This window comes from Tamandua tetradactyla, chromosome 9 (genome assembly GCF_023851605.1).
Source record: "Tamandua tetradactyla isolate mTamTet1 chromosome 9, mTamTet1.pri, whole genome shotgun sequence".
Classification (NCBI taxonomy): domain Eukaryota; kingdom Metazoa; phylum Chordata; class Mammalia; order Pilosa; family Myrmecophagidae; genus Tamandua; species Tamandua tetradactyla.
In genome coordinates this window covers 37,412,437-37,430,705 of record NC_135335.1, presented here as the reverse complement: position 1 = coordinate 37,430,705, position 18,269 = coordinate 37,412,437, and the positions used below count along the sequence as shown (strand labels likewise).

At 40.5% G+C, this 18,269-nt stretch overlaps 1 protein-coding gene across 12 annotated transcripts in view; it reads left to right on the top strand.

The window, feature by feature from the left end:
- The window catches only part of ATG7 (autophagy related 7), a 300,207-nt gene that overhangs the window by 241,572 nt on the left and 40,366 nt on the right, over positions 1–18,269 (top strand). For 8 of the 12 annotated variants that reach the window (XM_077116530.1, XM_077116536.1, XM_077116535.1 and 5 more), the window contains one exon: positions 14,294–17,590. The exons of 1 other annotated variant lie outside the window; for it this stretch is intronic. In XM_077116530.1, coding sequence (XP_076972645.1) covers positions 14,294–14,344 — 51 coding nt within the window. In that variant the 3' untranslated portion in view covers positions 14,345–17,590. Of the gene's footprint in view, positions 1–14,293; positions 17,602–18,269 lie in introns of those variants that run through there. 3 more of the 12 variants (XM_077116543.1, XM_077116542.1, XM_077116533.1) reach the window with 3 other exon arrangements.

Sequence of the window (18,269 nt, the reverse complement as noted above, 5' to 3'; positions counted from 1 at the left end):
ATCATTTATTTTCAACCTATCTTTGTCTTGGTATTTAAAGTATATTTCTTGTGAACAGCATATAGTTGGGTCCTTTTAAAATCCAATATGGCTTTTTCTTTCTCCGCCGGCCCGCCGCACGGCGCCCACGCCCCGCAGCAGCCGAGCCGCCCGCCCTCCTTCTCCCCTCTCTTTCTGCGCCGGCCCGCCGCGCGGCGCCCACGCCCTGCAGCAGCCGAGCCGCCCGCCCTCCTTCTCCCCTCTCTTTCTCCGCCGGCCCGCCGCGCGGCGCCCACGCCCCGCAGCAGCTGAGCCGCCCACCCTCCTTCTCCCCTCTCTTTCTCCGCCGGCCCGCCGCGCGGCGCCCACGCCCCGCAGCAGCCGAGCCGCCCGCCCTCCTTCTCCCCTCTCCTCCCCCTCCTGCTCCGGCTGCTCTCCAACCACCACGGTGCCCTCTTCCCCCGCCCTCACCGTGCTCCTCCGCCACCAGCCTCGACAGCCTTGCCGCCCTCACCTTTCCTCCTCCAGAACAGCTACTGGGGGAGTGGAGATAATACAGAGCAGCTCCCGGAACCACGAGGGAGATCAAAGGGACAGCGTACCCCATCCTGGAACGGCTGACTATCTGGGAGAACCAGCTCCGGTGAGATCACCAAGGGGCACGGGCTTTCCTGGGTGGGACGGCAAGCGACCGGAGTCCCTCCCTTCCACCTTCCTGGGCCAGCTGGTAGAATTGGACAGGCGGTCCCCTTAGGCCGCGGCAGCTGGTGCCCCCACCACACGAGGCCCCCCGGAACAACTGAGGTAGTTGGGTCGGAAATCCCCAGACTGCGGAGAACAGTGACCGGGGGATCCCTTCCAAACACGTGACTCCCCCGTCGGCTGGGAACAGTGTACTCTCCCGGGCCGCGACAGCTGGCGCCCTCCCGCCACGCTTGGTGCCCCGGGCCGACTGGCTAATTTGGCCGGACGCTCTCCTGTGCTGCGACGACCGGCGACCCTCCCCGCGTTTGGAACCCCGGGCCGGCTGGCATTCTTCCAAGACGCTTCGGTTGCCGAACCTCCCCTACGGCGAGAGTTTTCCAGAGTTGAGGGACCCACAGCAACTTTCGCTGGTGGAACCTACAGACAGGCGTGTGCCACGAGTGCCACCTACTGGGCAGGATAGGAAGAACAGAACCCAGAGATTGCACAGAAAAATCTTTCAACCTGTGGGGTCGAACACCCGGGGAAATCTGACTAAATGCCCAGACGCCAGCAGAAGATAACGGATCACCTCAGAAAATTGAACATATGGCCCAGTCAAACGAAGAAACCAATAGTTCAAATGAGATACAGGAGCTGAAACAACTAATGCTGAATATACGAACAGAAATGGAAAACCTCTTCAAAAACGAAATCGATAAATTGAGGGAGGACATGAAGAAGACATGGGCTGAACATAAAGAAGAAATAGAAAAACTGAAAAAACAAATCACAGAACTTATGGAAGTGAAAGATAAAGTAGAAAAGATGGAAAAAACAATGGATACCTACAATGACAGATTAAAAGAAAGAGAAGATAGAATTAGTGATTTGGAGGATGAAACATCTGAATTCCAAAAAGAAACAGAAACTATCCGGAAAAGAATGGAAAAATTTGAACAAGGTATCAGGAAACTCAAGGACAATGTGAACCGTACAAATATACGTGTAGTGGGTATCCCAGAAGGAGAAGAGAAGGGAAAAGGAGGAGAAAAACTAATGGAAGAAATTATCACTGAAAATTTCCCAACTCTTATGAAAGACCTAAAATTACAGATCCAAGAAGTGCAGCGCACCCCAAAGAGATTAGACACAAATAGGCGTTCCCCAAGACACTTACTAGTTAGAATGTCAGAGGTCAAAGAGAAAGAGAGGATCTTGAAGGCAGCGAGAGAAAAACAATCCGTCACATACAAGGGAAACCCAATAAGACTATGTGTAGATTTCTCAGCAGAAACCATGGAAGCTAGAAGACAGTGGGATGATATATTTAAGTTACTAAAAGAGAAAAACTGTCAGCCAAGACTCCTATATCCAGCAAAATTGTCCTTCAAAAATGAGGGAGAAATTAAAACATTCTCAGACAAAAAGTCACGAAGAGAATTTGTGACCAAGAGACCAGCTCTGCAAGAAATACTAAAGGAAGCACTAGAGTCAGATACAAAAAGACAGAAGAGAGAGACATGGAGAAAAGTGTAGAAAGAAGGAAAGTCAGATATGATATATATAATACAAAAGGCAAAATGGTAGAGGAAAATATTATCCAAACAGTAATAACTCTAAATGTCAATGGACTGAATTCCCCAATTAAAAGACATAGACTGGCAGAATGGATTAAAAAACAGGATCCTTCTATATGCTGTCTACAGGAAACACATCTTAGACCCAAAGATAAATATAGGTTGAAAGTGAAAGGTTGGGAAAAGATATTTCATGCAAACAACAACCAGAAAAGAGCAGGAGTGGCTATACTAATATCCAACAAATTAGACTTCAAATGTAAAACAGTTAAAAGAGACAAAGAAGGACACTATATACTATTAAAAGGAACAATTAAGCAAGAAGACATAACAATCATAAATATTTACGCACCGAACCAGAATACCCCAAAATACGTGAGGAATACACTGCAAACACTGAAGAGGGAAATAGACACATATACCATAATAGTTGGAGACTTCAATTCACCACTCTCATCAATGGACAGAACATCTACACAGAGGATCAATAAAGAAATAGAGAACCTGAATATTACTATAAATGAACTTGACTTAACAGACATTTATAGGACATTACATCCCACAACAGCAGGATACACCTTTTTTTCAAGTGCTCATGGATCATTCTCAAAGATAGACCATATGCTGGGTCACAAAGCAAGTCTTAACAAATTTAAAAATATTGAAATCATACACAACACTTTCTCGGATCATAAAGGAATGAAGTTGGAAATCAATAATAGGCGGAGGGCCAGAAAATTCATAAATACATGGAGGCTCAACAACACACTCTTAAACAACAAGTGGGTCAAAGAAGAAATTGCAAGAGAAATTAGTAAATACCTAGAGGCAAATGAAAATGAAGACACAACATATCAAAACTTATGGGACGCAGCAAAGGCAGTGCTAAGAGGGAAATTTATTGCCCTAAATGCCTTTATCAGAAAAGAAGAAAAGGCAAAAATGCAGGAATTAACTGTCCACTTGGAAGAACTGGAGAAAGAACAGCAAACTAATCCCAAAGCAAGCAAAAGGAAAGAAATAACAAAGATTAGAGCAGAAATAAATGAAATTGAAAACATGAAAACAATAGAGAAAATCAATAAGACCAGAAGTTGGTTCTATGAGAAAATCAACAAGATTGATGGGCCCTTAGCAAGATTGACAAAAAGAAGAAGAGAGAGGATGCAAATAAATAAGATTAGAAATGAAAGAGGAGACATAACTACTGACCTCACAGAAATAAAGGAGGTAATAACAGGATACTATGAACAACTTTACGCTAATAAATACAACAATTTAGAAGAAATGGACAGGTTCCTGGAAAGACATGAACAACCAACTTTGACTCAAGAAGAAATAGACGACCTCAACAAACCAATCACAAGTAAAGAGATTGAATTAGTTATTCAAAAGCTCCCTAAAAAGAAAAGTCCAGGACCAGACGGCTTCACATGTGAATTCTATCAAACATTCCAGAAAGAATTAGTACCTACTCTCCTCAAACTTTTCAACATAATCGAAGTGGAGGGAAAACTACCTAATTCATTCTATGAAGCCAACATCACCCTCATACCAAAACCAGGCAAAGATATTACAAAAAAAGAAAACTACAGACCAATCTCTCTAATGAATACAGATGCAAAAATCCTCAATAAAATTCTAGCAAATCGTATCCAACAACACATTAAAAGAATTATACATCATGACCAAGTAGGATTCATCCCAGGTATGCAAGGATGGTTCAACATAAGAAAATCAATTAATGTAATACACCATATCAACAAATCAAAGCAGAAAAATCACATGATCATCTCAATTGATGCAGAGAAGGCATTTGACAAGATTCAACATCCTTTCCTGCTGAAAACACTTCAAAAGATAGGAATACAAGGGAACTTCCTTAAAATGATAGAGGGAATATATGAAAAACCCACAGCTAATATCTTCCTCAATGGGGAAAAATTGAAAACTTTCCCCCTAAGATCAGGAACAAGACAAGGATGTCCACTATCACCACTATTATTCAACATTGTGTTGGAAGTTCTAGCCAGAGCAATTAGGCAAGAAAAAGAAATACAAGGCATCAAAATTGGAAAGGAAGAAGTAAAACTATCACTGTTTGCAGATGATATGATACTATATGTAGAAAACCCAGAAAAATCCACAACAAAATTACTAGAGCTAATAAATGAGTACAGCAAAGTAGCAGGCTACAAGATCAACATTCAAAAATCTGTAGCTTTTCTATACACTAGTAATGAACAAGCTGAGGCGGAAATCAAGAAACGAATCCCATTTACAATCGCAACTAAAAGAATAAAATACCTAGGAATAAATTTAACCAAAGAGACAAAAAACCTATATAAAGAAAACTACAAAAAACTGTTAAAAGAAATCACAGAAGACCTAAATAGATGGAAGGGCATACCATGTTCATGGATTGGAAGACTAAATATAGTTAAGATGTCAATCCTACCTAAATTGATTTACAGATTCAATGCAATACCAATCAAAATCCCAACAACTTATTTTTCAGAAATAGAAAAACCAATAAGCAAATTTATCTGGAAGGGCAGGGTGCCCCGAATTGCTAAAAACATCTTGAGGAAAAAAAACGAAGCTGAAGGTCTCGCGCTGCCTGACTTTAAGGCATATTATGAAGCCACAGTGGTCAAAACAGCATGGTATTGGCATAAAGATAGATGTATCGACCAATGGAATCGAATAGAGTGCTCAGATATAGACCCTCTCATCTATGGACATTTGATCTTTGATAAGGCAGTCAAGCCAACTCACCTGGGACAGAGCAGTCTCTTCAATAAATGGTGCCTAGAGAACTGGATATCCATATGCAAAAGAATGAAAGAAGACCCATCTCTCACACCCTATACAAAAGTTAACTCAAAATGGATCAAAGATCTAAACATTAGGTCTAAGACCATAAAACAGATAGAGGAAAATGTTGGGAGATATCTTATGGATCTTACAACTGGAGGTGGTTTTATGGACCTTAAACCTAAAGCAAGAACACTGAAGAAGGAAATAAATAAATGGGAGCTCCTCAAAATTAAACACTTTTGTGCATCAGAGAACTTCATCAAGAAAGTAGAAAGACCGCCTTCACAATGGAAGACAATATTTGGAAACGACATATCAGATAAAGGTCTAGTATCCAGAATTTATAAAGAGATTATTCAACTCAACAACAAAAAGACAGCCAACCCAATTACAAAATGGGAAAAAGACTTAAACAGACACCTACCAGAAGAAGAAATACGGATGGCCAGGAGGCACATGAAGAGATGCTCAATGTCCCTGGCCATTAGAGAAATGCAAATCAAAACCACAATGAGATATCATCTCACACCCACCAGAATGGCCATTATCAACAAAACAGAAAATGACAAGTGCTGGAGAGGATGCGGAGAAAGAGGCACACTTATCCACTGTTGGTGGGAATGTCAAAGGGTGCAACCACTGTGGAAGGCAGTTTGGCGGTTCCTCAAAAAGCTGTATATAGAATTGCCATACGACCCAGCAATACCATTGCTAGGTATCTACTCAAAGGACTTAAGGGCAAAGACACAAATGGACATTTGCACACCAATGTTTATAGCAGCGTTATTTACAATTGCAAAGAGATGGAAACAGCCAAAATCTCCATCAACAGAAGAGTGGCTAAACAAACTGTGGTATATACATACGATGGAATATTATGCAGCTTTAAGACAAGATAAACTTATGAACCATGTAATAACATGGATGGACCTAGAGAATATTATGCTGAGTGAATCCAGCCAAAAACTAAAGGACAAATACTGTATGGTCCCACTGATGTGAACGGACATTCGAGAATAAATTTGAAATATGTCATTGGTAACAGAGTTCAGCAGGAGTTAGAAACAGGGTAAGACAATGGGTAATTGAAGCTGAAGGGATACAGACTGTGCAACAGGACTAGATACAAAAACTCAAAAATGGACAGCACAATAATACCTAATTGTAAAGTAATCATGTTAAAATACTGAATGAAGCTGCATCTGAACTATAGGGTTTTTTTTGTTTTTGTTTGCTTGTTGGTTTGTTTGTTGTTGTTGTTTTTTACTATTACTACTACTTTTATTTCTTTTCTTTATATTAACATTTTATATCTTTTTCTGTTGTGTTGCTAGTTCCTCTAAACCGATGCAAATGTACTAAGAAACAATGATCATGCACCTATGTGATGATGTTAAGAATTACTGAGTGCATATGTAGAATGGTATGATTTCTAAATGTTGTGTTAATTTCTTTTTTTTTCTTTCCGTTAATAAAAAAAATAAAAATAAAAAAAATAAAAAAAATAAAAAAAAAAATCCAATATGACAATCTTTTTTTTTATTGTTAGTTTTACTCCAGTTAAATTTAATGTAATTTCTGATATAGTTGGGTTAACTGTCTTGTCATTTGTTTTATATTTGTTCGCTTTGTTTTTGCTTTGTTCCCTTTTCTTGCCTTCATTTTAATTAATCAAGTATTTTTTATTTTGTTTCATCCCTTCTATTGGTCTTTTATTATTAATCTTTTAAGGAGATACTATAAAGATTTCCAGATTAACCTATTACAGTTTATGTCACCATTTCCAATTATTTTGCTACAGCTATCGTATATTTTATTTCTATTTCTACATGAGTAATAAACCCCAGAAGTTATTGTTATCATTGTTGTTTTTAATAACCAATTAAATAGTAATTGGCTATTTAATTTACCATTAAAGTCAATTAAAGTATATTTTCCCAATATACAACTTAAAATTGGCTTTATTTTTTTCCTTTCTCAGAACTTTTCAGACTTCATTCCATTGTGTAATTTTCTTTAAAAGTTGACATTCATTCTCTTTGTTTCCCTGAAGGTAGCGTCATCTTTTTTTTTTTTTTTTTTTTTGGTGGCTGATTTTAAGATTTTTATCTTTATCTTTGCTTTTCATCAGTTTGACAATGATTTACCTAGGTTTGGTTTTCTTATTATCTGTTTTTGCTTGTAGAGTACTAGGTTTCTTAAATCTGTGGGGTAGATGTATTTCCTCAGTTTTGGAAAAGTTTTTGCCAATATTTTTTTCAAATATGACTTTTTCCCCATTCTCTCTCAATTCCCAGTCTAATTATATGTATGTTGATTGTTTGACCATGTCCTAAATTTGCATTATATTCTGTTTTATGTCCATTCTTTTTTTCTCTCTGTGCTTTATTGTGAATATTTAACATTGCTCTATCTTCTAGCTCACTAATTTTGTCTGCTCCTATAGCAGTCTACTGTTAAATCATCCAGAGTGTTCTTAATGTCAGGTACTATTTTTGGGAATTCTAGAAAACTTATTGGATTCTTTTTTGTAGATTCTAATTCTCTGTTGAAATGTTCTATCTTTAGTGTGTCTGTTTTTTCTCTTTTTCATATAACATAGTTATTTTGTAGTACTTTTCTAGTAAATCAAATATCTATATCATCTCTGGTCTGTTTCTATTCATTGTATTATCTCTTGATAACTGGTCACTTTTTATAGTTTTTTTTATTGTTGCTTTTTCAGAGTCACTAATTTTTTTGTATTCAGATATTGTAAATGACAGATGATAAAGACTCAGGATTATGTTATAGCATTTGTTCTTAGAGGGTGTTAAGTTTTGTTCTGACAGTTCATGGAATTACCAGGACACTTCAATCCTGCAAAGGTGCGGGTGAGGCTTGTCACGGCAGATCTATTTCAGGGTTCCCCTTACCCCTAGGGTATGGTCAGTACTCTTAGGGGTGGCGTTTCTGGAGTATTACATGAATGTTTGGTGTCTTACACTCTGACGTGGCCTAAAACCCAATACATCTCCAGTAAAGGCATTTCTACTCATCTTTTTTTCACGGTTTTCCAGCATATACTTTATCCCGGTTTTTAGGAGTCTCATTCTTTGTTCTACAGTCCAATAGTTAGGCAATATCTGTGCAGATTTCTGTGTTCTTCTCTGAGGTTCACCTATCTCTGCCAACCTGATCCCCAAATCCCAGCATCCTTAATAGCATGTAAATCTAATTTCTACCTCATTCCCCATCTAGATCATTGTTCCTTGTCTGGGTTCCTGTATTTGCTGCTCTCTAGACCTGGTAAACATTATTTTATTTACTTTCTCCAGTTTATATAATTGCTTATGGCAGAAAAGTAATTCTGACACCATCCTACTTTATCATGGCTGGAACTAGAAGTCGGTGTTTTACTACCTTGCTTTCAGTCTCATTTCTTTACACACTCATTTTTAAAGGCGTAAGTTATGGATCATTTTGATGTTTAATGGTTTTAGGTTTTACTTCATGGTAATTTTATTATTCAGTAGCTTTTCCCAACATGTGGACCCAGAGTGCTTTTATCATTTAGTAAAAAAATTATTATCTTTATTTTTTTAGAAGCACCTTTATTAATGAATGGACGTTTCGCTTGTCCAATTTGGCTTTAGTGTTTGCTTATATTAAGAGATCGTTGCTGTGGCATTCGCTTGGTTTGAAAGTTGACTAGTGTTGAGAGTCCACTTGGCTTGACCTTGTTTTCCTGGTAAGCATGGGCCCAGAAACATCACAGCTTGGTAAAGCTCGAAACTTGTCGGCTATCTTAGGTAGCTCCTGCAGTGGCAGTCAGTAGAGTTTAATTCTTTTGTCCTTAAGTGTTACCTCCTTTGAAAATTCCACCACTTCAGGGAAAAGATGGCACAGTAAGCTGTCTTGGTCATTCACGCCTCTGTGAGAACAATTTTATCTCATCCTTTCTTGGATACTAGTTTAGTAAGAGGTAGGGAGAATGTCCTTGTGGTTGTTGTCCTCGGTAGATACGATGAGACTATGAAAAGAGGAAAATGAACATAAAATGGAAGAGACAGCCAAGATAAACCTTATTTTAGTCTTCCCCAAAGTGCTCGGCTCCTTCAGTTTTACATCTGTTTCCTCAAGTTCATAGTGCAATGTGACAGGTGCTATAGTAGAACATGGTCTAAAAATACAAATACAGATAGGCTGATAACATAAAGTCAAACCTTAAATTAAAGAGAGTAGATATGTTGATATTTCTTTCGTCTCCAGTATCTTGGAGCAGCTAGAAGGAAAAACAAAACATCGTTGAACTGTAACCCATCCAAACTTAAAAATCTGTTCTAAGGCTACTTGTTAAAATGTACTTGGAAATTTGTTGCTTTTTTGTATGTATGTTGTATTTTACAATTTAAAAAACACACATTAAAAAAAATTATAAAAGTAGATTGGAAGGACATCAGAAACTGTAACATTGGTTTCTTCCTGGGAGGGGACTTGCGTGACTGGTGGTTAAGATAAAGATGAGTTGGAAGGGAAACTTCAATGTGTATCCTTTTTTTCTTTTTGAATCTTGAACCATGGGAATATATTATTCAAAAATTGGTGATTGAGTACATGCTGTGCTTTCAGCGCTTCTTAAAACTCCCTAAATTGAGAACAGGGTGATTTTTTTTTTAAGGCATTAATTGGGACAATGAGAATATGAAAAGAAACAACAACAAAAATTGGAATCTGTAATGCTGGACGACTTATAAAACCCAGGAAAGTACTTGTAAGCCAGCCATAGAGTCAGTGGTATCTGCCAGTCCCCAAAAGGGCTTGGAAATTGGAAACAATAAATGCATCAGAATGTGGTAGGTAAATAGGAGGCTTGAAACAGGAGGGTTGGTTAAAAGTCTGTTTTAAGAAGCAGCCTGATCTCCAGCTCCCCACTCTAACTTTGCATGAAAGGACAACTGCCACCTCCTGCTCCAGTTGAAAAACTAGAAATTTGCTTTCAGGTGAGGGTAAAACAGGGTTTCTGAACTAGGGCACATCAGCCAAGTTGAAAGTAGGATATATGGTACTGAAAACATGGGACTAAATGAATGTTTACCTATCAAATACAGAGGCTTCTGGCTCTCTCCCCACACTTGGCTCCCTCATCTCAGACAGCCAGGTTTAATTATGTTCCAGGGAGGAGACTGGATCATGCTTCTCAGTGAATCTGACCAACTCAAAAGAGGAGACTTCAGAGACTCTCTAATGTGACGGCTCAGTCAGATGACCCTACGGTGAAGTCCATAGTGGACATCAAACAGCTTTAGAATGCCTTCTTTCTAATAGGAGCAAAAACCAAGTATTATCAGGCATTTAACTGGAAAGACAGAGAATAAACTAAATTTGCAGGAAACAGACCACAAAAGAAGATGAAAGTTTTTTATTCCATCCAAAATTCCATTTATTTTTCAGGGAAGTAAAAGAAATATACCTGTGAAATAAGAACAGAATGCTATAAAAAGGGGGATATGCAGAGAATTTAAAATAGTCTCAGAAATTAAAAATAAAATAAATTTTAAATTCAGTAGACTTGTACAGTGAAATCTAGAAAACCATCCAGAAACTAAAGCAAAAGACGAAGTAGAAAATAGAGAAAATTGTAAGCAAATTAGTCGGGTAGTAAACAGTTTAATATCCAAATAATAGGGGTTTCGGAAAAAAGCACACACAGGCCAGAAAAAGTAAAATTAATGGAAAAAAAATTTCCCAGAATTGAGGGACCCAAGTTTCTAGATTGGAAAGGTCTACCAGCTGCCCAGAGTGGTGGCGGAAATAGACCAATGCCAAGGCTCATTATAGTGAAACTGCAAAATGTCAGGGGCAAAAAAGACCTGCAGCTTAAAGAAGGGAAAAATAGGTTCTATACAAAGTAGCAAAAATCGGAATGTCTCCAGAGTTCTCAATAGCTATGCTGGAAAGCCAGAGTCATGGCAATAGTCCTTTCAATTCAACGAAGGAAAATGATTCCTAATCCACAAGTCAATCTCCAGTCAAGCTATTATTCACATATGAAGGTAGAATAAAAATATTTTCAGACATACAAAATCTCCATAAAATTTACCATCTGTTTACTCTTTTTGTGGAAACACTGAAGGATGGATTTCAGAAAAGCGAAGCATTACACCAAGGAAAAGGAAGACCTGGAATATAGGAAATGGGGGATCCCACATTGAAGATTTAAATTTCAAGAACTTAGTTTTCTTTACCTGTTGAGTTTGTCTTTCTACACATGTGCCTACTTTCCCTGGTATATTTATTATTATTATTGAGTCCAAGTAGGCATGAGTACAGACTAAAATGCTGTATCAAAGAGACCCAAAAGTATGGTGGCTCAGACAAGGTAGAAATTTGTTTTTCTCTTATTTGTTTTTCTCATTCTAGAGTTGCACTATTCAATATGGTAGCCGCTAGGCACATGTGTCTGTTTACCTTTAAATCCATTAAAATTAAATAAATAAAAAATTCAATTCCTCAGTTGCACTAGCCACGTTTCAAGTGCTCAGTAGCCACTTGGCTTGATGCTACTGTATTGGACGTCACACAAAGGACATTTACGTCATCCTAGAAAGTTCTCTTGGACAGCCCTGATCTAGAGCACCAGCCAGAACTTGTTGAAGGGCCATTCTGCTCTTAAGGTCCTTAGATGCGATTGCTCTGCCTTTCCCTAGATAGGAATTCATAACTTTTTTTGTCCCTTGGATCCCTTTGGCAGTGTGTTGAAGCCTATGGACCCTTTCCCAGAGAGTAATGTTTTTAAAAATTATGAAAGACATTAATTATATTGAAATACCATCATCAAAATATTTTCTAAAGAACGGACTTGTGAATAGTAATGTGTGCTGTATTAATGCACTATGTGATGACCTCGTGGCAAGCCTGTTGGCTGCTGTGACTTAGAAGTAGTGATGAGCACATACTATATTTTAAGATAGCCATAAAAATTATAATGTGATATGAAGCTATCTGTTATCTCTGTTAGTAACAGAGTGTGGATACTGCTAATGCTGCTGGGGTATGTTGCCTGTGTTATAACTGAGATGCTAAATTTCAGGTAGAGGTTATTAAAAATAAAGATATAAGTTTTTTTCCCATCCCAGTTTATTGATCAGTGAACTCTGTTTGTGCATCTCTTGGACCCCAGAGTTAAGAACCCCTGCTGGGTATTGTCAAAGCTGGCTCAGAAGCATGGAGTTCATTATCCAAAATGTAAGAGAGAGGAAATGGAGGGCAAGTGATTTCCCTCTGAAAGACTGGAGGCTGCTCACACCCCATTGGCCAACTCGTACTCACGTGGTCACATGCAGTGTGAAGCAGGCTTGCAAAGGTAGGCTCTGGTCGGGCAGCTGCAAGTGCCTTGCTAATGGAGCCCTGGGGGAATTCTTCCAATAAAAGAAAGAAGGGAAAGATGGATATCAGGGTAGATAGCTGCCTGCCACAGTGTGGTTTATCATGAGGAAATTGAAACTAAAACTATTTTTCCAAAAATGTGCTGTCTGCTCGGCTATTAGATCTAAGGCAGGTACTGGCAGGAAGAGATCCACTCTTCTTACTAGCTGTCACCAGGCTTACACAATAGTACCCATTTCTCAGACGGCACCATATAGCATGTTTTGAGCTAATATCCCCCAATTCTGGATACATGGCTGCAGTCACTGACAACATTAAATTACTAAAAAGAGCCAACATTTTCATAAATGTCAGAAGCGTTAGTGTTTGTCCCTTGCTTAAGAAAACTCAGTCTGCCATGCTCTGCACTTTGGAACCAATAACAAATTAGGCCGCTGCTCCTCTCACTTATGACCCATAGTCTGTGAGCAGGAGGGCAGGAGGCGGCAGACTTTTTCCAAACAAACAGATCCCTGAGCAAACGCCCTTTAAAGTTTAAAATAACAATTCCTTGGGCTGTACAGGCCTTTAATTTTAAGTACATTAACTCTTCTTATTTTATTAAAGCATTCAGGTCATGGGTTGGGTCCCCTCCCCCCCCCCCCCTTTTTTTGAAGTTAGTTAAGTAAATAAGCAATTATGACACAGCACCACATGGCCAGCAGTTTTTAGCTTATAAACGCAGGGTTTGAGAAGGCATACTTAGAGTCAGGCCTGGTTGGCTTCTGCTTCTGCTTGGATTCTGCTGGCAGGAGAGAGGCAGAGCTGTTCCAACTTGAGATAGCACTTAAAGGGCCAGATAGCAGTCTCTCATACTCGTCTGAATCCGGGGGTCTTTTATCTTATGCAACGTGAATGCTCAGTGTCTTTGTTTTTTTGGAGCGCCAGATTGTGAGTTCATGAGGGGCAGGCGCTGGGATCTTGGCAGCCCCCGAAAGCCCATTGCAATTCCTGTACATCAAAGCCCAAGAAAAATGTTTGCCAACAAATTGTTGATATTTTACGAGCATTTATAGTGGTCTTTTAAGTACGTGACATTTTAAAGTTTGCTCAATTAAGGGTGATTTTTATTTAGTCTTAGGATCACAGCTTTTTGCCACCCCTGCCTCCAATGCACCTCTTATTTTAAAATGTGATTCACTAGGAAAATATGGTTCTCTTAATTGAACTCATTTTACAGCCAACTCTTCAGGAACTTATCTATTTCTGTAAAGTGAGATCCACTTACAAGTGTACTGCTTGGTGCCAGCCCTCAAATTTTCCCTGACTCAGTTGCTCCACTGGTGGTTCAAATATCTTCCCACCAATCAGGCAGCCAGGGCCCCATGCCTGTACAGATTATTTACAGGGTCTTGTGATTCAGCCCTGGGTCCTCACAGTGATCCTGGACGTGTGATATAAATAGGCTAGGGCCTGCCAATGGCTATTTTTATAAGCAGAGCTTTCTAAGTGGATTTCTTTGAGCCCAGAAATGACTTCCTCCAGTGGCTTTCCCTGTTTGCCCCCACCTCTGGGGAGCGTCTCTGTTCTACCTGCCTGTCATTCGCCCTCCCCCAGGCCTGCTGGGATCTGCAGAAATCAGAAGGACAGTACGTGCATGACGTGGAGTTGCCTGAAATCATATGTCTTCACCCCCTTTCAGGATTGTCTTTCTTTCATTCCACCCAAGAATGGCACCTACCCCGCCCATCAAGCCGCAGGATCTCTGGGGCCGGCTTTGCCTTGTCGGAAATAGAAACCCATCAGCTCTCAAGCAGAACAATCCCCTATATTCACACTTGAACTGAGTATTTTACAACATTATCTCTCCCTTGTCTTTGTAGGTTTGCCCCCTGTCCCAAGTTGAAAAAAAAATCCCAAGAAGTTGCAGCTAATGAACAAAGTGGCCTCGTTTGAAGTTCCCTTTTCTTCTTTCTTAGCCGCTACTCACCTGTGCCCAGCCCATCATCAAACGGAAGAGAGAAGCCCGTTCCCCACCCCAAGCAGTGACCGAGACACTGGGTTGTCCGGTCAGCCCCTCTGAGAAGATGTCTCAGGCTTCAGCTCTCCAAAGCCGACTCTCCCTCCTTTGCAGACTGGTCCTCCCTGCCAGTATCCACCACAATAAATACGCTCTCAGTTGGGGGGCAGTTGACTTGGAAGACAGCCCTTTCTTTACATCCTTTTCCCAGGTTTTCATGCAGAAAACAGCACATTTTCAAAACAAAACAAAAACTGATTCTGCCTCTCTTTTTTTCCTCTTGTACTTTGGCCATTTTGTTCTTGGCAGTAGTAGTACTTGGGGGTGGCATAGCCAACATAACGGGTAAATGTTTAAGTTGGTCCAGGGATGTGCCATGTGGAGTCTTAGCCCCCCTGGTTAATTTGCCAGCATCTGTAGCTTCAGCCACTCAGTGGTCCTTAGTATCTCCTTACTTTTACAACTGGCTCGCCTCTCAGAGCCACCTGCCCTTGCTCAGCCAGTCCTGGGTGCTGGAGTCCTTGCTCCCTTCTGGGACCACACTTTGTGCTGGAACTAAGGAGCGACTGTTTCAGCCTTCAAGTTCCACCCCAGGGTCAAGGCCGTAGAGCCTGGTGCTGAGGTCTAGTCAGAGGGAACAAACCAGCAGCTCACCAGTGATACACGGTTGTGCTCGTAGCTTTGGGTTTCCTTTGCATGGATTTGATCTTCTATCTCAGAGCAACCATGTAGATCAAATGAGATATGCATTAGTATTTGAAATGCTTTACGAAAGGTAGAAAACATACCAGCAGGAAGAAAAATGATAGCTTCCATTTTATGAGCACCTCCTCTGTGACAGATCCTGTGTTAAGAGCTTTACAGGAATTATCTCATTGAATCCTAACAACTGCTCTTTAAAAGTATTAGTCCCCCAGTTTCATAAATAAAGAAAGTGAAGCCCCCCAAAATGAAGTGATGATTGGCCCAAGATCACATAACCTGGGGGAAGTGGGACCGTCAGCATCTGAGTCTGGCCAGTGTGACTTTAAGGCCCAGCCATTCAACAATCAAACAGCATTTTCCTTCTCTTTCTGGAATTTGTAGCAGAAGTATAATTACCTTCGAAGATTGGTATTTGCAGTTCCTTTCCTCGGGATGGCTCTTTCACCTTCCATTTTCAGATCAGCAAGCCAGTCCCCTGGGCTCAGGCCTGTTGCCTTGAACAGGAGGAACTCGGTAATTTCCCCACTGAGAGAGGGAGATATGAGATGTGGTGGCCTCTTCCAGGGAACGCCACCCACTGTTGTCACCCGCTCTGAGCCGCTCCGAAGCCCTGACTGTGCGTGAGCCAGCCGGATGGTAATGCCGCGGCGTGCGCCAGTAGCTGTCAGGGTCCCTAACGCCCAAAAAGGTCTCAGTATATTTCTCTGTCTGTTGTTGTCAGTGGACTGCGATGAGTAGGGCACTTCAAATCAAGCTGCTTTTGAGAAACGTTGGGCAGGTGTGAGTTCATTGGCCCCTGGCGTATTATTATTGCTAGCCATGGAAGAATCAGAAATAAAAGGCCTGACTCCTGTATAGAGCCACAAGTCCACTGAGAAGACAGAACAAGTGTTGTGACCAATTGTCGTGTGTACGTTTGGCAGCACAGGCCTAAGTGCATCAACATAAAGGATTCAAAGAATGACTGAGTTAACCTGGGTTTTGGGGAAGTCCTCATGAAAGAAGATTTTGATCTGGGCGCTGGCATACCTAGATGGACTTGGGAAAAGAGAGAAGAACATTCCACACAAGAGAAGCAACCAAGTGTGTCTGATCAAGGTTTGGAAGTATTTCCTTCTTGAGAGGATTTGTTATCAATTGAATTTTCATATCGATTTCAAGAAAAGTGCATGATAAAACTTGCCATTTCTTGGGATTCCCACAAAGTCAATTTTACCAACTGTAAACTTTTTTAAAGAATTTCAGTACATAAGATGGGTCCTTCCTTTTAAAGGGCTTACAATTTAATGTGGATAAGACAGAAAACTGTCCTGCATAACCAAATGTGGCCTTTGCAACAAGAGATGGTTTAAAAAGAAGACTTGTAAAGATTTGAGGCCAAGATAGAACATTGCTGACTGCAGGAAATCTAAAATGTCTTCCCAGACCAGTTGCCTGGGCAGTAAGATCTTCTAGTGTGAATAGCCAGAATAAAGGGCTGGTAGCGGTAAGGTATATTTGGGGAGCAGCCTGTGCTCCCTTTTGCTGGGAATGTAAGGCATGACTCCTAAGCTCGTGTTTGTTGAGCACCACCTCTGTGCCAACGATCATGTTAGATGCTGGGGTCTCCAGGATGAAAAGACTCCATCCCCATCCTTGAGGACGTCAGTTAGTTGAAGGGAGACAGACACACAGTATGGTGGGAAATCTCCTGAGATGGAGGAAGTACAAGTCTCTTCCTGTGGCCCTAGAGAGGAAGCCGGGCGAGGGAGCCAACAAACCAGGTCTGGGGGTTGCACTGACAGCTTCTCAAGGAAGGGGCCCACCCACAGTGTGACCCGCTGGAAAGAGCCACAAAGACACAGAAAAAGGAAAGAACATTCCAGGTCAAGAAGACTGTACAAGTAAAGGCCCAGAGAGGAAAGAGAGGAAGGGAAAGCATGTTTGAGTTAAAGTAGCCCAGGAGACACTGCCCTCCCCCTGTCTACATGGGACATGACTCCCAGGGGTGTGGACCTTCCTGGCAACATGGGACAGAAATCCTAGAACGAGCTGGGACTCAGCACCAAGGGCTTGAGAAAACCTTCTTGACCAAAAGGGAGAAAAATGAGACAAAATAAAGTGTCAATGGCTGAGAGATTCCAAACAGAGTCCAGAGATTATCCTGGAGGCTATTCTTACGCATTAAATAGATATCACCTGTTTAGTTAAGGTGTAATGGAGAGTCTGCAGGGAACTGCCTGAAAATGTAGAGCTGTGTTCCAGTAGCCATGTTTCTTGAAGATGATTGTATAATGATACAGCTTTCACAATGTGACTGTGTGATTGTGAAAACCTTGTCTGATGCTCCTTTTATCTGCCTTATGGACAGATGAGTAAAACATAGGGATTAAAAATAAATGAATAATGGGGGAACAAATGTTAAAATAAATTTAGTAGATTGAAATGCTAGTGATCAGTAAAAGGGAGGAGTAAGGGGTATGGTATGTATGAATTTTTTTCTGTTTTCTTTTTCTGAATTGATGCAAATGTTCTAAGAAATGATCATGATGATGAATATACAACTGTATGATGATATTGTGAATTACTGGTTATATATGTAGAATGGAATAATCATATGGTAAGAATGTTTGTGTTTGTATGTGGTATGTTTAATAAATAAAATTAATTTTAAAAAATTAAAAAGAAAAAAGATGTTGAATTTTATCAAATGCCTTTTCTGCATTTATTGAAATGATCATGTGTTTTTTCAACTTTGACTTATTTAAATGGTGAATTACATTAATTGATTTTCTTGTATTGAACCAGCCTTGCATGCCTGGAGTGGGTCCCACTTGGTTATGGTGTATGGTTCTTTTAGTGTGCTGCTAGATTCGATTTGTGGTTTTGTTGGGAATTTTTGCATCTGTATTCGTTGGAGAGTTGGTCAGTAATTAAAAATATATATATATATCCCAGGAGAGCTGAACAGTGGGATGAGCTGAGAGGCTCAGCGCAGGCAGGGCAGGCTCCTGGAAGGCTTCGTCAGGTATGCATCCGGGGTCGGACCTCTCATTCAGAGCAGCAGGGGAGAGCTGAGAGGTTTTAAGCTGGGTGGTGCCATGATCAGATTCCTGCATCAGCGAGACAGTGTAGAGACTGAACTGCAGTGGAGC